Source organism: Sander lucioperca, chromosome 3 (assembly GCF_008315115.2).
Source record: "Sander lucioperca isolate FBNREF2018 chromosome 3, SLUC_FBN_1.2, whole genome shotgun sequence".
Classification (NCBI taxonomy): domain Eukaryota; kingdom Metazoa; phylum Chordata; class Actinopteri; order Perciformes; family Percidae; genus Sander; species Sander lucioperca.
In genome coordinates this window covers 37,740,892-37,765,187 of record NC_050175.1, presented here as the reverse complement: position 1 = coordinate 37,765,187, position 24,296 = coordinate 37,740,892, and the positions used below count along the sequence as shown (strand labels likewise).

Genomic DNA, 24,296 nt, shown 5'->3' with positions numbered 1-24,296 from the left:
GTATTTTGTAAATAATTTGGCAGCTCTGCCAAAAACCGAGAATGTTTCCAAAAATCTTAAGACAACTAAAAGTGTCAAGCTGTTTTAGGAAACTACCTATATGAAAACTATATATTTATGAGCTGTTTATGAAGATGTTTGTCATAAGTAGGAACCATGTGTCTTCTAGCTGAGAGCCACAAACAGGAAGTCAAACAAAAGACAAACTAACTGACTTTGGTCCTTCCGTGGAATTTGATGACAGTAAGAAAATACAGAACATTACCATCCTCATACCTTTGAAAATATCAGACAAAAAATTGCTTTAACCCTCAAGTTGTCCTCGGGTCAAATTTGACCTATTTTCAAAAAGTTTCTATATCAGAACATTTTGGTTTTCCTCCAACCAAATTGCCAAAATATAATAACGTGGATGGTTCCTTACAACCATACACAAGTAAAATAAATGATCAGTTCACCACTCTCATTGAATGTGGGTGTTTTATTCAATTTTATAACATTTAAAAAAGATAAAAGAATGTTAAAAAAGTGACTTTTTGGGTGAATTCGGGAAAAAATCTTCAGAAAATGCCAAAAAAAAAGGGCAGAAAAAAGTGACAGAAACGTTAGGGGAAAAACAACAAAAGTGTTGAAAAATACTGCCAAAAAAAATAATTTATTTGGACCCAGAAAAAAAAAAAGACGCGTGGTCGATGGGAAGACAACACAAGGGTTAAAAGATGAAAAGCTATAACCTATCAGTCAGTAGTTTCTTACTCTGAGACGAACACCAACACGCCGTTGTCCCGGATGGCGTAGATGACGGCGTCCGCCACACAGCGTGGGTCTGACTGAGGGTCTCGTTCTTTGAAGTAGAGACACTGAAACAGCTCTGTGGACAACTTCTGGGCCCGCTGGGACGCCTGCAAGCACCACACAGAGGTCACAATACTTTATCTGACATAGTAACTAAGAAGTGAATCACAGAATTGCCAAACAGCACTGACCCAGTTCTTGTTGTTGATATGATGAGCCAATTCTTCCAGTTCTTTGTTACTGGCTAAGACTCTCCCAGGGTCCGCCCGCGTGTCCATGCTGATGGCGGCACTGAGAAGGCGGTGCACCACGATGTCAGCGTAGCGCCGGATGGGTGAGGTGAAGTGTGTATAGCGGTCCAGAGCCAGACCTAGAGAAGATGGACATCAGCACAGGTCGCCACATTTTAATCTTCTTTTTAAATAGTCAGTGGTCTCTTTTAAAGTCCCTTTTTAAAGACCTCATATTATGCTTTTTGGCTTTTTCCCTTTCCTTTATTGTGTTATATATCTTTTTTGTGCACGTTATAGGTTTACAAAGAGAAAAAGCCCAAAGTCCCCCCCAAAGGGACTTACCATCTCCAACAGAAAACACTGTTCACAAACTGCTCCAAACAGCTCTATTGTAGTCCAGCCTTTACTTCAGAGACAAACGTGGTCACTTTGGAACACATGTTATAATGCTCACCTAGCTGCTAGCATGGCACGCCCTCATACTCTGCTTCTGACTGGCTAGTAGTCCTTACCTAGGTACTGTCAGGGCACGCCCTCATACTCTGCTTCTGACTGGCTAGTAGTCCTTACCTAGGTACTGTCAGGGCACGCCCTCATACTCTGCTTCTGACTGGCTAGTAGTCCTTACCTAGCTACTGTCAGGGCACGCCCTCATACTCTGCTTCTGACTGGCTAGTAGTCCTTACCTAGCTACTGTCAGGGCACGCCCTCATACTCTACTTCTGACTGGCTAGTAGTCCTTACCTAGCTACGGAGCATGTGCGACTCCCAACAAAGATGGAACAGAAGTGAGAGGTCTCACTCTGTAGCTAAAACAGAGAGCTCAACACACAGGGTGAAAAGAGGAGCTGCAGCAATGTGCAGTACAACAAATATAAGGTGCTTTTTGAAAATTAAACCACATAAACCTATTCTGATATAACATCTAAATACAATTATGAACCTGAAAATGAGCATAATATGAACACTTTAAGACTTTCAGCAGAGAACCTTTCCTGATTTTATTAGAGCTTGAACCTCCTTGGAACTGTCTTTTATTTCTTTTTAAAAAGTTTTTACTATTCTTACCTTCACTGTACAGGTTTTTATAAACCTAATTAGGGCTGGGTACCGCACTTTGATACTTTTTTGGCACAGAGCAAATTGCCTCCTTAGTATCCTATCGAAAAAATGCCTCGTTATTCAATACCAAATTTCAATCCAAATTTCCCTAAGGAGTAAAGCTCATCAGTGTCAATGAGTCGGTAAGCATGCAGCATGCTTCTACCAAGATCTATTGATTGACTTTTGATTGGCTGTCTAACATTACACGTCACAGAGGAATGCAGGATAAACTTTACGTTACGCACAGACGGGGCTCAGATGTGTGTATTTTGACAGGCGGGACTACAGCGTGCATCACGTACGAAGGTGTAAAGGAGCTGAATAAAAAGAAAAGATTGGCACCGTAGAATTGGGATCAGAAAAAAACGATAGCTAGCCCCACATCTAATAGTCTTTATTTGTTTTTGTTTTAAAACCTGATATTTTTATGACTGCTCTGTTTTATTTTGTTTTGTGAAGCACTTAGTAACATGGATTTTAAAAAGTATATATATAAAAAGTTTATTATTACATTTCTGCATTCAATCATAGAAATTAGATACATTGATATGCTCCAATTCGCATAAAAAAATCGGAGAAAACCCCATAAAGACACATGCAAATGCAGTTCCACTAAATAATAGAATAAAAGCTGAGGATATTGTGAAGGTTTTGTTTAGAGTACCGTAATGGTAGTACTGGTCTTGGGACTGAAGCCCAGTGGAGAAGTACAGAGCCTGTGACATGGCTGTAGTGGCCATTATTCTCAGCAGCCTGTTCACCAGCGGGTCCTGTGGGTCCAGAGCTCGGTCCAGAGATTCAGCTAAAGCCTTGTTGGTCCTGGAGGAACAGAACTACCCGTTAGAATAAGATCGTTTCACAGAACTGTGTGCGCTGAGAGCTGCTGTTGTCATGGAGTGGCAAACCATGACGTGAGGAAAAAAGGTGCGATAGATTAACAAATCATCTCAGTCATGTGTGATTGTTGTGTGACTGAGTGCAACACAGTTTAATATATTGACTAGCTCTGCCTCTAAGCTGTGTTTAGCTGTACATTTTCAGTGGTAGAAATCATACGTGGACGTAGCATCCGTGACGTCACCCGTTTGTTAATGGACTGCCGTTTTTGAAGCCTTGAGTTTGGCAATACGAGCGTCGCCATCTTGGTTTTTTTGCAAACGGATGGGACGATTTCTGACAAAAGGGCAGAGCTGGGGAGGATGACACGGCCAGGCCAAGCCAGTGTTGTTTATGGTTGCAATGGCGTTGCGCTAAGCTAAACGCTAAAGGGGGAAAAGTTGCAGATTTTCAACCCTTCTGAGCCGAGTCATCCAGTGGAGATTTACTGGCGGGTAAACTCGGACCTCCGAGTACTGCCACCGTTCATCTGCATGTACGGCAGAACAGAAAATTGGCAAACTTTCCCTTAAGTTACCAGATAGCGGTAGCTAGCTAGCTTCGCTGGCAGAACACCAAACAAGACATTTTTAGGCAACCAAAATGTTCCAATTAACTTTAATGAAGTGAAAACACACAGTGAGAGGATCAAAGTTTAAAATGAAAACACGGACAACACCCAAAAACAAGTTCAGGTCTATATAATGTCGACAGTGTTAGCATGGTTAGCATCGCTAAGCCTCTTTCCTGATTGACAGATCCTAAAGCATCCCCTGCTTTATCGTCTGTTTTAGAATAAATGGGACCATAATCTACAAAATAAACATCATGATGTGTCGAAGAAGACTTCAAACTAGCGTTTGAGTCCATAAACTGTTTATGAAAATGTTTACTGAGGTAATAAATCAAGAGAGAAGTAGGCTCATTGTCTCATAGACTTCTATAGAAACAGACTTCTTTTTGGAGCCAGTGGAGTCGCCCCCTGCTGGAAGTTAGAGACAACGCAGCTTTAAGGAGCTTCAGCATTGGCTTCACTTTTCAGACCCGCAAGCTTTGTCCATTATTTTTACAGACTGTGGTAGAGAGCAGAGTTTTGTTATGAATGAGTGAAAACACACAGCGTCGCCCTAGGACACTCATTAAATCACCTGGTATCGATGGTGAATCCCCTGGCGGCGGCGCTGTCCACCAGCTGGCTGAAGAACTCCTGCCGTGGCGGCGGGTGGCGCCTCAGCAGGGCCTGATGGGGGAAGGCCTCCTGGATCTTGCGCGCCACCCAGTGGTTGGCGTAAATCATGCACTCGGCCACCGTCTCGTGGACCTCCAGGGGCAGACGGGGGACCAGGGCTGTGATGTTCCTCTCCTCATCCAGCTGGGCACGCACCTGAGGACGGTCGGTCAAACAGCTATTTTAGGAAAACCGGTTTTGAAAATACTATTCCAGTAGGTTAAATAAATAATGGTGATTTTGTAGAACCTATAGAATACGACCTAACTCCATGATGACATCGACTGTAATTGGAGGTGTGAATCTTCACTGATCAGCGATTCAATTTGATATCTCGATGCATCACGATGCGTCAAATACATTTTTCTATTAAAGCCATATAGGATATTTAATTCATAGCTTTTCAAGCTTCAAAAACAAAACATTATGCAGTGCTCTAATACTAAATAAATTGGATACATAAAACTACAACACTGAGCACATGGCACTTCCTGAATGTGCAAAACATAACAGAATATGTAAACAGAAAGGTTGTCAGGCCTACATTAAATTGTAAACAGAAATAATCGATTATGGCCCGGCCGATTATTGATGCAGCATCGTCCACGTCCACTATTCGATGCATCGATTATTTGATTAATTTCAACACCTCGAACTGTAATGCAACTCAATATAGTATCACGTGTCTAAATAAGGGAAAGACAGTTTATTAGAGCATCTTATAAATAAACAAGAAGAAGAAGAATTAATATCTTGTTTTGACAGATGAACGACCAAACCATCGGAAATGAAAAGCACTAGTCTAATGCCATTTTTTTTTTAATATAACCTTTTAAAGGTGCTCTAAGCGATGTTGGGTGACGTCACTTCTTGTTGACGTTTGAAGTATTGTCAAACAAAACGAAGGCTAGCTCGCTTCCTCCTCATCCCGTCCCCTCCCCCTCCCTTCCGCGCACTAACCCCCCAACCCCCACCCCCAAATCCTTCTTGTCGGTTATTGGCTGGAAGACTGTTTGTTATGTTTGGTGGTGCAGGTTGGCCAGTTTGTTTTTGTTGGTGTTTGTGGAGCCTGGGCTGTCTACAGAGACCGAATTTTTTTTACAGTGTGTTCAGGGGACAGGCAGCTAGCAGATAGTGAGGAGATGTTTTTTTACAGTGTGTTCAGGGGACAGGCAGCTAGCAGATAGTGAGGAGATGTTTTTTTACAGTGTGTTCAGGGGACAGGCAGCTAGCAGATAGTGAGGAGATGTTTTTTTACAGTGTGTTCAGGGGACAGGCAGCTAGCAGATAGTGAGGAGATGTTTGCTGTATGTGACAAAAAATGTTGTAGCCTAAAAAACACGTGACATCGCTTAGAGCACCTTTGAGTAGGGAAAAAACATGATTACATATACAGATCATTGTCTTTACATGGACTAGCTCCTCCTGGTTTGAGCCAGTTTCCAGATTCACATGGAGTGCAGTGAGAGGCGACTGCGTTAAGGAGAAGTGCGTTTAGTCAAATAGATTTTTCAGTTAGGGCTACTCGTGGGTAGAACTTTATCCCAAGTCACATAGAAAATTTTAAACATATGCCTCTTTTAAACTTAACTAAAAAGTGTCTAACAAGTAGTCAGCACTGTCAACATTAGTTTAGGCACTAAAACTTCCTGCCATCTTGTCTCTCCTGCTCTGTCTGCCTGTGTTTTTTGTGCTCTGCCTGTGTGTCTGTTTCACTTTTGTATAGTTAGGGAAATAGTAGGTTGCTTGTTAATGTCCCAGCAATGTTGTTTTTGTACATGTCCACCAAAATGTATGTCTATGCTATTGTGCCTCGTTTGTTATCTGGTCTGACAGTTCAGCTGTGTGTGTGTGTGTGTGTGTGTGTGTGTGCTTGTGTTGATCTTACCCAACTGTTCTTGTTTTTATGTTGTTGTCTTTTAGCATTAGTATAATCAACTTTCATTGTATAGGGCCAAATCTGTATGTATTATTGATAGCTTAATTGTTTTATCTCATTTTAAGGTGACTGTTGACAGTGGATGTAAAATAGCCTCCAGGCTAATTTTGGCACATTTTACTTTTATGTAATATTAGTGTGCATTGTCCCTGATAAATAAACCTGAAATAAATGAAATAAAAATAAATGCGAAAAGAGTTCCATGGTGGAGTGCTCTGTATTCACACAGACTTTATTACAGCATTCCCACTGAAATTACTTTCTGATCTTGTGTGAGATTATCCGTCTGCTGCCTGGATGCTTAACTTAGCGCCACTATATTGGTACCATGTGTCATCAAACCAAAGGCACATACCGTCAGGAGAACTCTTTGCATATAATGACTGATGCCTCAGTCTGGCCTTAATGTGCCACTCCAAGAGAAAGTTGGTGCGTCTTCCTTATTCAACCATAGAATGGAAAACTGGTAAGTTTTTCTTCATAAAGCCATATTACACAAACTGACTGTTTATTTATGTTCGCTACTGAAGCCTAACACTATCCGTAGATAGTGGAGAGAGGAAAGAGCTCGTTTCAACAGGAGTTCTGTCCCCAATCTGCCTCGCTGACACTGTTGTGAGCTGGGATGATGAATGCATTCATAGAGATGTTGTGTATATCTATATGTTGCTATGTGTAATGACTCCGGAAACTAACAATAAATCTAAATCTAATCTATATGTGAAGAAGAAAAGTCTGGAGTGCTCAGAAGTTTAAAACAAATCATGCACTCTTCTTGTGAAAAAATTAAAAAGCCTTTATTTAAATAATAACACCCTGAAGAACGCCACTTTGTGCCGATACGCGTGGGTTGATGCCTAGTTCTAATTTGAATGCAATATTTCGATATGAAATAGCCATTTAAATAAAGGCTTTTTAATTTTTTTCAGAAGAAAAGTGCCGTGGACCTTTTTTTTCCCCCTCTTTTTTCTCTTTCTAATCGATATGTGGTTTTATTTTCATAATGTGCAGCCGCTAGGAATTATCACAGTGGAAAACTGTTACAGTTCCACATCTTTAACAAGTGCTCCTTTTTGTTATTATTATTTTTTGGGGGGTTTTCAGCCTTTAATGGACAGGACAGCTAGGTGAGAAAAGGGAGAGAGAGGGGGAAGACATGCAGGAAATCGTCTCAGGTCGGACTCGAACCTCTGCGTCGAGGCATAAACCTCTATGTATATGTGCGCCTGCTCTACCAACTGAGCCAACCCGGCCACACAACAAGTGCTCCTTTAATACAACAACAAATCTTTTAGAAAAAAAAGAAGCCAATCATACCTCAACCCCTTCCAGCTCCAGCGCGCCTCCCCTGTCCCTCTGCGCCCGGAGGTGTCTGGCGACATGTGTCAGCATCTCTAGAGCCTGGGTTAGCTCAGCTAGCTTAGCGTCCTTCTCCTTGGACCCGAGCCTGGCCAGCTCCGGTACCTCAGCCTGCTCTGCGTTGAGGAGCGCCTGGGCCAGCTCATAGTGCAGCTGGTAGGAGGAGCGGATGAGCGTGCGGCCGTACCACACGTTTCTGACCTCGAGGGTTTGTGCATCAAGCTCCCACATCACGCTCATCGCATACCTGGATACGAGAGTGGACACGTATGCATAGAAATGTAGCATGTATTTTTTTTGTTTTTTTTGCATGAAAAATGTGAAGAACAACATACATGAATTTCATTCCTCATATTTCAAATCCTTCACAAAAGGACAAAATAGACAAGACATACAAAAAACAACCCCAACAAACAGATAAAACAACAGAATAAATGCACTCAGATAACACTGTTACTGTCATAGTCCCTAGTCTCGCTTTGCCAGACCTTCCTCCACAAGGAACTTGTTTTGGTTGAACATGTGTACGTTCAAAAGTTGTTTTAGTTGTGCAACAGAAAACTCAGATTGGACAGATAGTCTAGCTAGCTGTCTGGATTTACCCTGCAGAGATCTGAGGAGCAGTTAACCATAGTCCTCACAAATCCACCGGAGGTTAGAACGCCAACACAAAGAAAGAGGAAGGGGACGGAAATCCGGCTGTAAAGACATATGGCGGAATTTCCGGCAGCAACGGAGCAATCCTGGAAGTGGAACGTCGTGGATATAGACTACATAATGCCTAACATTAATGTAGAAATGTATAAGTCAAATTGTCTATGAGATATTCAAAAAGTCTGAGGTTCAGTCTTCACTTTTATAATAAATGCTTTCCAGAACAAAGTAGCCTGAGAGTTGATTCCACCAGTGGACTATTGCTGGGGGGTTGGATGCCTTCCAGTTTAAAGCTATGCAGTTCCTAGCTGCCATCAAAGCAAGATTGATGTACCTACTTTCATATCCATTCAACTTGTCAGACATATTAATTCCTAAAAGACATAAACGGGGTGAAAGGGGAACCGATACATGTAACCACTGAGATATCAGCTTGGTAACACATTTCCAGCATAACGAATGTTGTTCACATGACCAAAACTAAAAAGTACCTTAATATTTCTTACAGCGCCAACAGAGAAATGACATCTCACCGATCATTTTATTTAGTTTCTCTCAGATAGTTTTAATGTGTTCCCCAATGCATGCTTATTAACTAAACACCTTCCGAAACAAAATGTAGAGACGTGGCGTTCACTGACCTGTCGACTCCTCCGAGCAGAGAGCAGAGGTCTGCACTGAGAACAGCTGGCAGCATGTCGTACCTGCGGTCTGCCAGGTAGTACGTCGTAGCCCTTAGAAAAGACACAGAAGAATAAAGTCAAGGGAACGGCATTTGTATCATCTTTCCAACCAGTAGCCACAGTTTAAAAAGAGGCATCATGTAAAAAAAACCTTCCTTTCCTCGTGTGTAGCTAAATATTCAGAGTTTGGTCGCCTGGTATTTCAACCTCCTCTCTATCGTTTTCATTACCAAAGCTGGGACCACTTACAGTTCATCAATAATTATTGATAATGCCTTCTCATGCTTTAATAAATGTCCTTTCTTACACTGCAGAGAGAAGTTTAAAACCACACACACACAAAAACTATAAAATGTAAAGAAGTAAACTTTATTTCTCTAGCTTCATGGGTTTGAATAAAACACCATATTATAAAGTACAAAGGCCAAACATAGAGAAATAAAACAACAACACAAAGAGACACTTACAGGTAAAAAAGGACTGGAGTACAGTGATTGATTTGCTGCCCTGAATAGCACAAAAAGTTCTTTTGTCCATTATTTGTTTTTCAAATTCATTCATCTTTACTCTGATGAAGACGCAGTAGTGCTGTAATGTTGAAATTATGCAAGACTTCAAATGTATCAATGTGCTCCAGTCCCTTTTCCCCCTTTGTAGTGTCCTTGTTCTGAGAAACGCCTGATTTAGCAGCGCGTTGAACCCTTTTCGCTGTTATGCCTGTAAGTCACTGTTTGTGATTCCTGTTGCTTTTCATCTGTGTGTGTTGTTATGTATTTTGCAGCAGACATTCAGGCAGAAACTTTCTGGCCTCTTTGTACTTCTGAAAGTTGCCTTAAAAACATCTTCCATATTACACCTACACTATAATCCAACTGGTTCCCTACATACACTGTATAAAGTAAAGTGAAGCCAAACTATCCCGGATACAGGCGCTGCCATCTTTTAATTTTGGAGCCAGAGTCTACGCAGTAGTGATCAGGCAATGGAGCCGCGGTATCAAAGTCCCGCCCATACCCCGGCTCGACCAATCGCGACTGAATTACAGCTGTCAATTAGGGGTGGGAAAAATAATTGATTCTTAGATGCATCGCGATTCTCTCTAGAACGATTCAATGCTCGATTCTGATAAGTTAATAATTGATATAAAAAAAAATGTAAAAGTTACTCTCTCCAGACAAGTACAAATCAGAAAACAGAGTGACTGAAAGAGGATGGGATAATGGACAACAAGTTTAGGCAAGAGATCACCGAAAAATCACCAAAGGAAAATTTACATTAAAAAAATTGTTGCATTGAGATGCGTCGATAATCGGAATCAAGCCAAGAGATTCCCACCCCTACTGTCAATCATGACATTTCACCCCGTTTTTATAGCGTCAAATAACTAATAAAAACAAAACTTATTGGAAAAAAGATCACTTGAACAAACATCAGCATGGTCAGAACTATCTAGAATGTACCTTGATTTTTTTAGTTTGTCCCATCCAATAACATGAAGAGGGGGAGGAGGGGGGGGGGGTTATGACCTATACTACAGCCAGCCAACAGGGGGCGCTTCAGATGTTTTAGCTTTACCTATACAGTCTTTGCATCAACCCCTGGTTTCCTTACCTTGACCGTGCTTCCAGGTCAGTGAGTGAGCCCTCGGTGACAAAGTGAGTGACATCAGCGATGTGGACGCCGAGCTCCAGCTCCCCGCCTGGGAGGCTGCGCACCGACAGCGTGTCGTCTACGTCTTCGCAGCCCCGCGGGTCGATGCTGAAGACCAGGTGGCTCTCCCTGAGGTCCCGCCGTGCTGCCACCTGGGCAGGATCCATCCTCCACGGCCTTTCCGGAGAATTGACCGGCATCTCTCTCAGCTGAGGACACAGTCACAGACAGAAGACACGCAGTCACATAAGGTCAGCAGCTGTGCATCACTTCGGCCAAAGTGAAGGGACACGTATGAGTTACGGATGTCACGATTCTCCAAATCCACGGTTCAATTTTGACTTTCGATTTTAATTTCACAATTCGATTCAATTTTTGATTTAAACATTTTCTTTTGAGCAGTGACGACAATGCCACAATAAGAAGAAGGGCACTTTACAACAACTGTTAAATATCAAGTCTCTACCTCAGCTGCATCATTGCATGGACTGTCAATGACTAAAACCACTCCCCTTTCCAAGGTTATATAACTTTATTTATAAATTTTTCCTTGTATGTCAAGTAAAAAAATCACAAATCCTCCACTTTAAACAGCACATAATGTGGGGTGGTGATGGTGCAGTGGATATAACAAATGCCTTTGGTGTGGGAGACCCGGGTTCGATTCCCACTGTGATACATCAACCAATGTGTCCCTGAGCAAGACACTTAACCTGTAGTTGCTCCAGAGGTGTGCGACCTCTGATATATATAGCAATTGTAAGTCGCTCTGGATAAAAGCGTCAGCTAAATGACGTGTAATGTAATAACTCCGCCTTGGGACTCTCTTTTGTGTGCGTTTAATGGACATTTTCCCCTGTATAGTCGTCATTATCATTTCATGTTTAGCCTGAAAGTTTGATATATTGTTTCGTTCATGCTAGATTGCAGAGTTCAATCCTGTTTCAGTAAAGAGAAAATTAAGTGCAGATTGTGGATGCATTAATGATGTAAGTCAATATGAGTTTATCCTACTTTGTTATTATTGATTGTTTAATGCTATTCAGATCTGTGACATTTTCTTTAAATATTCATTTGTTTAGACAAAATGATCCATCATCCATCCGCAACCAAGTGTAAACCATTTCTCTGCATTGATGACAATAAACTGTTGGAACGGCACCTCTGGATCCTGTGTTTACATGTAAATGCGCACACCACATCGGATGTTCAGTGAGCCAACACCATCAGCAGTGTTTAGAAAGTGCAACTGAACTTACCATTCATTTAACGAGGTGCACATGAACCCACCATGGAGTCGCATCGGAGCCCACATGCTTTACCTTTGTTGTTTGTTTCCATAACTCACTCACAGGGAAGGCTTAATGTTGCCACAAGGTGACCTCAGGGAAGCAGGAGGATTTTCCAGTTCTGTTGTTTCTCAAAAGTGCAGCTGCAGGCTACCGGTAAGCTTTGGTTACCCTGTGTCTTTAGCTGCATGATACCAGCCGGTAAGCTACGCCGTTCTGTTTTTTTTTTTTTTTTCTTCGGACGTGCGCAAGGCTATTGTTATTTCCCTTAGCAAAGGGATTTTGAGAACGGCAACATAGAGAGAGGGAAAGGTGAGGGGCTCTACGAGCTTACGTTGATCCAGACTTTTCAAGTGGCCAAATGATAATCCCTTAACACAGCTTTAAAGCTTTAATGCGTAACTTTTTGATATTAATGAACGTCTGTTACATTCAAGCCATTGCCAAATGAGTTGCTACAAAGCTAATTAAGACTATCAGCTCCACACAACTCTCTCTGTATTTCTCAGTATGGCTATGTTCAGATTTTGTCGTCCGGTGACGTTCGCGCGCAGAAACTCAAGTGAAGATAAGAGTCCATCATGTTTGTTTAATCCTCCGTGTCCTCCTTGGCTACTAGCAATTGCGTGGGGGGGTGGGTGCGCAGTCACGGAAGGCTTGTATCATGTGGACGCGCCGACAGTTTTGTTGTCATTACTTAGAATTCCTCACGGGGGAGACTAAACTAAACACTATAGCTTTAATTTCAGTGAGTGTTTGTAAGATGTGAGTGTGGTTCAATGTCATGAAGCTTCCTGTCTGACCTGTGCGTCTGAGAAGGGAGGCACGTGGATGCAGTTCTCTATGAGGATAGTCTGGACCTCCGTCTCCAGCTCTCCAGCCCGACCCAGCACCCGCACACTGTGGCCGTTGGGATACTGCGACGTGCTCTCCCATGAATCAATGCGCACCACCACTCTGTGGTCCTGGATGGGAGAAGACAAGGGACAACATACACAACATGAGAGGTTTTATACATTCCCTTATGTTTAACTGATTTGAAATGTTTGAAATCAGTTTTTAGAAATCTCAGTCTATGGAGATTTCAAAAACTTCCGTAGACTGCAGGGACACATACATTAACTTTTCTTTTTCTTTTGTTTATTCTTAAAAGGAAAAACCATTCCCTGACTAAACTAAACTGAAATAATAAAAATATCATGTATCAAACTAATCACGCAAGTTTCTGACTGAGTAAATAAATCAGCAGCCACATGAAGGCAAAGCAGACCTGCAGAGCATCGGCCTGCTGAGTACTGATGCGGATCTTGGGGATGCGACGGTCCCAGGGCACGGCCAGGATGCGCTGGGAATTCCTGCTCTGGGGCTGAGGCCCCTCCCTGGGCGGAAAAGTTACCACATAGTCCCTCCAATTCCTCTGCAGGATCCCCACAACACGGCCTGTGGATTTTAATATCAGACATCAGTAGAGAGACACTTGAGTTATAATATATTGTATATTGTAGTGTCTAAAATATACTTTATTTTACAGACATTTGCCAATATTACAATGTCATAGTGTGACTACCTTGCCTAAAATGAGCTTAAAAATGGTTATCTTAATAAATTAATCTAAACAATGCCTACTCTTATAGTAAATGACCTTAACATGTACTGTCTGAGTAGACTCATAAATAACAAAAAGGGTACAATGTAGAGAACATTTTTGTAAGACTGGATGTAAACAATGCAGGTTCTATTTCATCCTTACTGACTGCCAGAGGCAATGCTTAACACTGATTATATTCCGTATCGCGCTTGTGCAGGTCGAGTATTTATATCAACAAAGTCACCTGTGACCTCGGGGTGACCCTGGCCAAGGTATTAAGTTCCGGTGTCATCCCCGAGCTCATTCCTTTTTCATCTTCTCGCTAAGCAGGTCGTCTACCATCTGTGGTAGCATTAGTCTTAGCTTTAGTTGGAACTGTATACTAGTGACCCCCCCCCCACCCCACCTAAGGTTTGCTTTTGAACAGTTACATTTGCATTCAGCGTTCAACCAAAAAGCACCATGTGCTTCCTTGAGGACATTTAAAACGAAAGTTACGAATGTAACTACAGTTCTATGAATCCTGGATGACCGCCAGAGTTCTTGGTCACTCGGAATCTTGCGAACCCGCGAGAAGGTTCTGTAGGAATGAGCTCGGGATGACACCTGAACTTAATACCTTGGCCAGGGTCACCCCGAGGTCACAGGTGACTTTGTTGATATAAATGCTCGACCCGCGCAAGCGCGATACGGAATATAATCAGTGTTAAGCATTGCCTCTGGCGGTCATCCAGGATTCATAGAACTGTAATTACATTCGTTACATTTCGTTTTAAATGTCCTCAAGGAAGCACATGCTGCTTTTTGGTTAAACTAAACCAAAAACTAGTATAACTTAACTGCCTTGACGTAAGTCTAAATTTGAGGTTTGAGGTTTAAATTTGTTTTTTGAGATATCCTGTCCACTAACAGACAAACACACTGGACAGAAAACCTGCAGAGTTAGTGGAGTTAATGTGTTCAGTCATGATATACGGACCCACCTGTCGGCATGGGTTTACTGTCGGCTTCCTCTCCGCTCTTCTCCTCCCCCTGAGCCTCAGTCAGGGCCGTGTCCTTTCCTCTCCACTCGCTCTTTGGCAACAGCTCCACCACGACCACGTCGCCGTGCACGGCTCGGTTACGATTCTTTCCACCGCACACCAACACGCCCCAACTCAGATCTGAGGCCGACGAGGGACGGGAAAAGGTGAGACGGACAAAGAAACAAAGGAAGGGGAAAGAGTGGGGTCAACGACATTTTGGGACATTTTAGAAATCTGATTTTAAACCTCCAAACCTCTACTTGTAACTGCTTCACAGAAGTTCATTTTCTTATCCATCCTAATTATCCTAATTCATCTATCAAATAATTTTTCCAAATCTCAAAGTGTAGTAGTACTTCTTCTTCTGTGTTGTTGTGTTTTTTTCTTTCTTTGTCTTTGTAATTGATTCGATATCATTGTAAAAGAGGCGAGCCCCTCAATGATCTCCCGAGTATAAATAAAAGTTGAATGAATGACTGAATGACAATGTTTAGAGCTGGGCGATATGGAAAAAATCTAATATGACGATATTGTTGACCAAATACCTCAATATCGATATTGCGGCGATATTGTAGGGTCGACTATTGTTGCTTACAAAAAAATATTTACACAATGACATTTTTGATAAATAATCATCATTAATGTGTATATAATAACTAAGTGGGTAAAGGCAAATAATAGAAAAGCTAGAATAGTCTGGTAAGTTAAAAAAATGACATCACTTTACTGTAATGCAGCCTTTAAAACCAGGGACAGATAAAACTTGTCATATCACGATATCCCAAATCTAAGACGATATCCTGTCTTATATCACGATATCGATATAATATCGATATATTGCCCAGCTCTAACAATGTTTAAAAGAGAGCAGACAAATCCAGTCACCGGGAATGTGTGTTTGCAGTGACTGACTGCCGGTGCTCAGTGCTGTATGGGTGCTGTAGTTTTGCACCTTTGTTCTTGTTGGACAAACCCTCCGTCATGATTGAAGCTTCACTGTGCCGGTGCTTGCTGACATTCAGAGTACCCTGATGAAGAGAAAAGAAAGAGATTTATTTAGATTTGGAGTAGGGCTGACCTCGACAAAAGAAATTCTTAGTGACTAACACTCGTGATTTTGTCGACTAATTGACAGATCTGTAAAATTTAGGTTTTTTTTAACCACAAAGAATCATGCAAAAGCACCACTTTGAAATTATTATTTTTGTAAAGTATCCGGCTGCACTGTGGTCTTCCTGTATGTGATTACCTGCCTGGCTTGACACATACGCTCGCATCTCGCGCAAGAAATAAAGGAGACGCCGAAACTATTGCTGCAGCGTGCGGGCCGACGCTCCCGGTATGAACGGACAGATTGGATAACATGGGCGGCGAAATAAAAATAGCTGCGCTTACGGTGTATTTTGGCTGTAAGACTGAAACAACTGAAAAATAAAAACGGACACCCTTCAACCATGTTCTGAGTGTTGGCGTTACATAGTCTGTCCACCAGAGGGCGCTCTACAACCTCCCTGTTGGCAACACGCTTTGATTTTTGTTGTTTTGTTTTTGTGTTTTTGTTCAAAGTACTTTAATTCAATTCAATTCATTTTTATTTATAGTATCAAATCATAACAAGAGTTATCTCGAGACACTTTACAGATAGAGTAGGTCTAGACCACACTCTATAATTTACAAAGCCCCAACAATTTCAATAGTTCCCCCAAGAGGAAGCATTAGCAGTGGCTATTGCGACAGTGGCGAGGAAAAACTCCCTTTTAGGAAGAAACCTCGGCAGACCCAGACTCTTGGTGGGCGGTGTCTGACGGTTGGGGTTATGACAGTATGGGATGTAGTGTGGCACAGCAGAGTATGGGTGGACGCGGTGGACGCGGCAGGACGTAGCCGGACATTGCAGGGAATCGCAGAGCGTAGCAGGGTGTAGCAGGTCCACAGCCACAGCTGCACCCAAGACCCAGGTCTTGGTGTCGCCCTAATCCGAGGCGATGTTCTGGGCGAAGAAGAAACATAAGGACTCCGGGGAGTAAACTCCCCAGAGCTAGGTTAGTAACAAGTAGGGCTGGGCGATATGACCTAAAAATAAAATCCCCGATTTTTTCCAAAAAAATCCGATTTAAGATTTAAATCGATTTTTTTCTCCCCCTACTTAAAATCAATCTGCAGATGACAAAGAAATTGTTCAAAACAAGTTTTAACTTTATTTTGTTTTGACTCACACACACACACGCACACACATGAGGCATGTATACCATTATGATTATTCATGCCAATTTTGTGGAAATATAAATTGGTTTGAGTGTTTTCCCTTTTTTTGGATGGGGGGTGCTATATATTCAACAACAAACAAACGGATGCGTGAGATAAAGCTGTTTTCACACATACAGGTAATTCACTTCTCGTTCCTCGCTAAAAGTTCAAATCATTTTAACGTTATTGCGCAACCTTGCCCCTATTTTCACCTGTTGCTGAGTAACGTACATTAACATCCCATGGTCTCTTGAATGTAGCATACCTGTAGCAAGCTCCTTCGTAGTAACTAGCGGTAGAAACGACGACGTCGAAGAGGAGCTCCGTGCTACAGAGCGGCGATTGCTAGTTGTTTAAGCCGCTACAGACCTCCATCACAGCTCGGTCGTATCAGCGGCATTTAGTAGATGTGTTGAGCCGCAAAAGAGTTCCTCAACACCGCCTCTGGTGGCCCGCATGGTGCTCCTTTAGGTCAGCGGTAGCTGGTGGTTCAGTTATCCGAGAATAGGTGACTCAGCCGGGGACAGAGCACCACGAGCTGCCGGTCATTTCGGTGGAGATTACAGATAAGTAAGTAATGAAACTACTAGTTAAGAAAATAATTAATGTTAGTCCCTGTCGCTGCCATGTTATTTGTGTATCTCTATGGCAAACGCGCGGGGCGAGGGCTGAGCCCGTTCGGAGATATGGGAGCCCAGAGGGGAGCGTCGGCGGATGTTAAGGAGAAAATCGATTTTCATTTTAACAAATCGACGTTAACTACACATTCGAGTTAATCGATAAAATCGATTTATCGCCCAGCCCTAGTAACAAGCACTTCTGGGACAGGATGTGCATAAAAGGAAACAAAAGAAAAGAGCGTGTCATAAGAAGGAAGGAACTTCCTCGGCAGTCTAGAATTATAACAGCATAACTAGGAGAGGCACTATATTATTGATTATACGATAGGTAAATCTGATGACTGTAAAGAGAAGCAGAGAGAAGCAGTGGTGCTGTGTCTGCAGCTATACACCCTGCCCCGCCGGTCTAGGCGTTCACTGCAACTCCTCACTCCCTAACTATAAGCTTTATCAAAGAGGAGAGTTTTCAGTTTAGTCTTAAATGTAGCGACGGTGTCTGCCCCCCAGACTTTAAGTTTCATATCTTAAGTTTGTATTTTTATAGATTTTATTTATCAGAACTTTAATATATTTTGATGTTCCTCTGTTCTGTTGTGACAATAAAACAAAAGTTTATTTTTAAATAACTACAAATAACTAATGTTAGGGAAATCTGTTTGTTTTGTTACGCGTTTCTGGATTTTTTTAAAAATCGGCCGATATATCGGAATATCGGATTTTTAAATCACCAAATATTTGTATCAATATTGGCCTTAACAATCCTTTATCGGTCGGGCTCTACTAGGAAACAAACATAACAAATGCAGTCTATAAAAGTCATAAGTGCTGGCACTTTCTTTGTTATTATACCAGTTTTCTACCTGAAGTAAAAACATCTTTAGAAATAAAGAAGCCTGAAGCCGCGGGAGGCAAGCTTCTGTAAAGGTTTGATTGACAGCTGAGCCAGTAGGCGGGCTCTTAGTGCGACATGGTTCAGCACCAGCAGCCTGTTGCACCTGTTGAACTGAGGCTGAGGTCCATTCAGGGTTTATACATTACTAAACTGCACATGAAAACTATACTCAACACATGAAAGTCTGAACCAAGGTCCAGACCAAGGTTCATGTTTTTGTTACATTGTCTACATTTGATCCGGTAAGTTTTGGTTTCACACTGCAGTTATGCAAGCGCACTAAAGATCTAAACGTGACAAAACTACGTCCTGCCGTCATCACATACGTGAGCTGCGTCTCCAGATACTTGATATGATTGAATACTGATTGGTTTGTAGACGGGCTTCCCCGTCCTCTCGTCTCCTCTCTCTGTGTCGGAGTTTTTTCAGCTGACTGCTGCTCTCCCCTACTGACTGCTGCTCTCTCCTACTGACTGCTGCTCTCCCCTACTGACTGCTGCTCTCCCCTACTGACTGCTGCTCTCCCCTACTGACTGCTGCTCTCTCCTACTGACTGCTGCTCTCTCCTACTGACTGCTGCTCTCTCCTACTGACTGCTGCTCTCTCCTACTGACTGCTGCGCTCCCCTACTGCTGCGGCTCTTTTTGTTTTGTTGTGTTGTTGAGAAGCAAGACACTGGAACTTTCTGGAGAATTTATTCAGAGACAAACGGAAACCTACACTGTACATTTACTACAACTTAACAAGTAAACTGCTGATGTATTCTCTGCTCTGATAGCAGACAGCTGTCTGCTCTGAGCGCATTCACCGTCACTCTCACTCTCTCATGTAGCCTACACACTAAGCACCGAGCTATTCCTTAAAGGATCTTTCCCGGTCTTGTAACACAAGGAGAGCCTGCCAGAGCTTCTTCTATTTGGTCCGAAAGTCCGAACCATCCAAAAAATGCTTTCACACTGTAAATGAACCAGACCATGGTTCAGTTTGGTCCGGACCGAGACCACCTCTTTTGGTCAGACCAAAATTTGGTCATATGATCCGGACCGTGGTCCGGGGGAGGTTTCACACCTCTAATTTTGGTTCGGATCAAACAAAAAATGAGGTATGTGTGAAATCTCTCTCTCTCTCTCTCTCTCTCTCTCTCTCTCTCTCTCTCTCTCTCTCTCTCTCTCTCTCTCTCTCTCTCTCTCTCTCTCTCTCTCTCTCTCTCTCTCTCTCTCTCTCTCTCTCTCTCTCTCTCTCTCTCTGAAAGAAACAGGATGAGTGGGTGATACAGTGGTAATTGTAGCCTGTGTGTGTCTCACTCTCTCTGTCCGTCGGCCTCTCTCTCTCTCCCTCCATGTGCCTGATGGCGTGTCTCGCTGTGAGAAGTCAAGACAGCCAAAATCACCATGAACCTGGCTGTTTTATTTTGAAATGCGTTTTATTTTTGTAAAGTATCCGGCTGCACTGTGGTCTTCCTGTATGTGATTACCTGCCTGGCTTGACACATACGCTCGCGTCTCGCGCAAGAAATAAAGGAGACGCCGAAACTATTGCTGCAGCGTGCGGGCCGACGCTCCCGGTATGAACGGACAGATTGGATAACATGGGTGGCGAAATAAAAATAGCTGCGCTTACGGTGTATTTTGGCTGTAAGACTGAAACAACTGATTAGTCGATTAATCGACTAAGAGTGGGCATACCTACATTTTAGGACCATTAACAATCTATCTACAAGAATGTTAAGGAAAAAAAGGCAATTTTGGAGGTTAAAACTACTTTTCTCATTTCTTTTACTACATCCTTGACCCTAAAATGTATAATATTTTTACCATTGCCACTGATAATACTTGTGCCAATTGCTGAATTAGCCAATGTAAGTGAGTTACAAATCTCTCTTTCATTGTAGTGGTTACCTGTAAAGCAAATTCAGGCAAAAGCTTGCACATTTACAGGATATTTTGTGTTTTTCCAGAAACAGTTTTGTTCATTTCTTGTCCACCAGTAACTTCTGTTCTATGGAAAGACTTGCTAGATCTAAACAAGGTAGGTGGACTTGCGCTGTACCTGAATGTACCGCCCGGACTTGATTCCAGCCTCCAGGACCTCAGCGGGCAGGTGTTCGGTAAACTCCCTCTCCGTGCCCTCGCTCTCCTTCTCTTGTAGCGCCTGGGAAATGGAGCTGTACAGCTCATGTGCTGCCTGCACCTGCGGCCAGAAGTTCTGTAAATAATCCTGTCAAAATAAAAAGGGACACACGAGGGAAAAAAAGTCAGGAACATACTTTTTTCCAACTTCAAATTATGTCTCTAAAAGAAAACTTTGTCAACATCTGTTTTATCTAAAAGATGAAATTCTCTGTTTGTTTATCTCACTTCAATTTTATTGTTTCTTTAATTATTCTAGTACCAAAAAGTTAAATTCTCATGTGCAATTTATATAATAAAGAAAACCATTTATATAATAAAGATCGATACCCCCCCCCACACACACACACACCCTAGTCATGTACCTGGACGGAGATGACGTACACTCCAGAGTGGAGGCTGCCATACTGAGCCACGGCGTCCTGGTCCTCTGTGATCATCACTACATCCATCATACCTGCCAGGTGGTTATAGTACCATACTGCTGCAGAGTACACACACCTACACACACACACACACACACACACGCGCAAAGCCACACACAGCCACAGACAGCCACAGACACACACACACACACACACACACGGACACACACGGACACACACACACACAGCCACATGCACGCACACACACAGTTAATTCACAAGTATGCATGCAGACAGCTTGCCTGTTAAAGCCCTAAACTTTCCTAATTTTTCTGTATTTAGTTTCTCTAACATATAAATGAACACTACCTGTAACTCAAAATGGTGGTTCAAAACATTTACAGCTCTGTTTACGGTCTTGTTTATGCAATAAACTCATTTCATGGCAGCAGTATGCACCTCCAGCCTTCTGTCTTTAAAAGTCAAATTAAAACTTTGGGGACAACATAATGCACAACACCAGTGGACCACATCAAATCTTTATCATAACAAAAATCATGGAGGTGAGCAGAACTTTTACTGTGTAGTTATCTCTTCCTTCTGCATGAGAGGTAAAGTTTTGCTCAAACAGGGAGCTTGTAACTGGGGAGCCTTTTCATCTTCCCTGTTGGGAGACTGCTCAATCGATGCAGCAGAGACCACAGTATAATATATGTTTGCTAATTGGGTGAAAACACCAAACATGCGCTTGCAAAACCTTCACAAATATTTCTTTTGCGTGGTTTTAAAATCATTTTTAGTTTGAACATTTGGGGATTTTGTCCACTGGTCTGACTTTCTGCATACAAAAAAATCAAAGCATCAGCATGCACCCATCTGATTGTCTGAGACTCCGTCAATCAGATCTTTGGCAGAGCATAACATCTCTAGGGCTGCCCTCGACTAAAGAGATTCTTAGTTAACTAACACTCATATGATTTTGCAGTAGGGCTGGGCGATATGGAGACCAAATACCTCGATATCGATACTGCAACGATATTGTAGTGTTGACTATTGGTGCTTTCACAAAATATTTACACAATGAGATTTTTGATAAATAATCATCATTAATGTGTATATAATAACTAAGTGGGTAAAGGCAAATAATAGAACAGTTACAACAGTCTGGTAAGTTCAGAAAATGACATCACTTTACTGTAATGCATCCTCTAAAGCCAGGAAAAGACAACACTTATGCCATCTAGTCTCATATCACGATATTGATCTAATATCAATATATTGCCCAGCTCTATTTTGCAGACTAATCTATTAGTTGATTTGATCAACAGATCTGTAAAACAGTTTGCGAAAAAGTTTCTCCACAAAGAATCATGCAAAAGATCCCCTTTAGATCTTGTGTTTACCAAAAATGTGCTCATAAGTCATTTGGAAATAAGTAATTTAGCATGAAAGAAGCACATTTAAATGACTAATCGCCTAAAGAAATCTTATGTGTACTAAGACCGAAACGACCGATTAGTTGACTAATTGGCTAAGAGAGGACAGCCCTACAAATTTCAAAATAAGTTTGTTTCTAAATGAAAGAAAAAATATGAAATTTTATGGCTTGTTCGCTCAAATCTCCAGGAGAGATGTTCCCTACTGTTAACGACATCTTGACAAACATCAGGTAGGAAATAGAGCCCGACCGATATATTGGCGGGCCGACATTAGGCATTTTCCAAACTATTGGTATCGGCATTTATACCGATAAATGAATATTTAAACAAATGAAATAAAAACGGACACCCTTCAACCATGTTCTGAGTGTTGGCATTACATAGTCTGTCCACCAGAGGGCGCTCTACAACCTCCCTGTTGGCAACACTTTCATATCTTAAGTTTGTATTTTTATACATTTTATTTATCAGAACTTTAATATATTTTGATGTTCCTCTGTTCTGTTGTGACAATAAAACAAAAGTTTATTTTTAAATAACTACAAATAACTAATGTTAGGGAAATCTGTTTGTTTTGTTACGCGTTTCTGGATTTTTTTAAAAATCGGCCGATATATCGGAATATCGGATTTTTAAATCACCAAATATTTGTATCAATATTGGCCTTAACAATCCTTTATCGGTCGGGCTCTACTAGGAAACAAACATAACAAATGCAGTCTATAAAAGTCATAAGTGCTGGCACTTTCTTTGTTATTATACCAGTTTTCTACCTGAAGTAAAAACATCTTTAGAAATAAAGAAGCCTGAAGCCGCTGGAGGCAAGCTTCTGTAAAGGTTTGATTGACAGCTGAGCCAGTAGGCGGGCTCTTAGTGCGACATGGTTCAGCACCAGCAGCCTGTTGCACCTGTTGAACTGAGGCTGAGGTCCATTCAGGGTTTATACATTACTAAACTGCACTTTTAAACTTCCATCTAAAATCTGCTGAAGGACCCAACGGAACAAATACATACCAACAATTCTAAAATATCACACAGTTCTCACTTCTCACAAAGTTCAAGAATACTGTAGCTCAACATTTGGGAAAAGATGCTTTCTTTTCTTCTTTTGACTTATTTTTATAGCGCCTTTCATGAAACACAAGGACACTTTACATTATTACAGTGGCTATACTAAAGGAGGTTGTAGGCTGTGGTGTTTCAGGAGTTTTTTTTAAAATGTCCAGGGATGTAGCATTTCGGATATCTGCAGGGAGGGTGTTCCAGAGGGATGGGGCTACAACACTAAAGGCTCTGTCTCCGAAGGTACAGAGTCTGGTGTGGGGGGGGGAGCAACGGAGAGCAGGCCAGCGTCTGAGGACCGCACTTTACAATAAGGTACACAAAAAAATAGGTAGTTAATGATTCGTTACTGTTGTTCAGAAGGGTAGTTACTGTTTTTTGAAAGAGTAACGAATGATTCGTTACTCTTTCAAAAACAGTAACTAATCATTAACTACCTATTTTTTTGTGTACCTTATTGTAAAGTGTTACCGTGTACCGAGTCGACCGTTCTCTGGGTCATGTTTTCATGCTAATCGAATGCGTCTCTAGCTTTAAACAAGCTACCGCAAAACCGGTGGTTAGCATGCTAACGCTACCTTTCGGGGCAGATGGTAAATCGTTATTTTATACCACTAACAAGCTAAAAATAGCACCACACTTCCACGGTAGCATAATGAGGGTCCCTACATGTAAACCGAAGCATTGAGAACTTTGTAAGTGTACAGACAGTTTATTAAAAAGATAGATTATAAAGACAGTAGCGTTCATGTTTACATGAGGGGGCCATCTTGGAAAACAGTCATGAGCAGTCGAATCACAAACGCCGTGTTTGAGCTGTTACTGGTTACTGGTTGCACGGCGTTCGTCGTTTGACTGTATTCCCAAGATGGCAGCCGTCTGTATATGAGAACGCTACTGTCTTTCTAATCTCTCTTTTTAATAAATGACTGTACAGTTAGAACATTCTCAATGCTTCGGTTTACATGTAGGGACCCTCATTATGCTACCGTGGAAGTGTGGTGCTATTTTGAGCCTTGTTAGTGGTATAAAATAGCAATTTGTTTTTACTTTCCAAGTGCCCCAAATACAAGCATTGTAAGCTAATCAGTGGTTTGCGCTAGCTTGTTTCAAGCTACA

At 41.9% G+C, this 24,296-nt stretch overlaps 1 protein-coding gene across 3 annotated transcripts in view; it reads right to left on the bottom strand.

The window, feature by feature from the left end:
• Window positions 1–24,296, bottom strand: part of dis3l (DIS3 like exosome 3'-5' exoribonuclease) — a 31,716-nt gene that overhangs the window by 2,602 nt on the left and 4,818 nt on the right. For all 3 annotated transcript variants that reach the window (XM_031323674.2, XM_035999694.1, XM_031323673.1), the window contains exons 4-16: window positions 20,677–20,812; window positions 20,232–20,399; window positions 15,376–15,451; window positions 14,382–14,561; window positions 13,081–13,250; window positions 12,614–12,775; window positions 10,483–10,730; window positions 8,830–8,922; window positions 7,493–7,781; window positions 4,157–4,392; window positions 2,797–2,951; window positions 987–1,165; window positions 757–902 (exon numbers count right to left, since the gene is read on the bottom strand). In XM_031323674.2, the coding sequence (XP_031179534.1) occupies window positions 757–902; window positions 987–1,165; window positions 2,797–2,951; window positions 4,157–4,392; window positions 7,493–7,781; window positions 8,830–8,922; window positions 10,483–10,730; window positions 12,614–12,775; window positions 13,081–13,250; window positions 14,382–14,561; window positions 15,376–15,451; window positions 20,232–20,399; window positions 20,677–20,812 (2,238 nt within the window). The remainder of the gene's footprint in view (window positions 1–756; window positions 903–986; window positions 1,166–2,796; window positions 2,952–4,156; window positions 4,393–7,492; window positions 7,782–8,829; window positions 8,923–10,482; window positions 10,731–12,613; window positions 12,776–13,080; window positions 13,251–14,381; window positions 14,562–15,375; window positions 15,452–20,231; window positions 20,400–20,676; window positions 20,813–24,296) is intronic.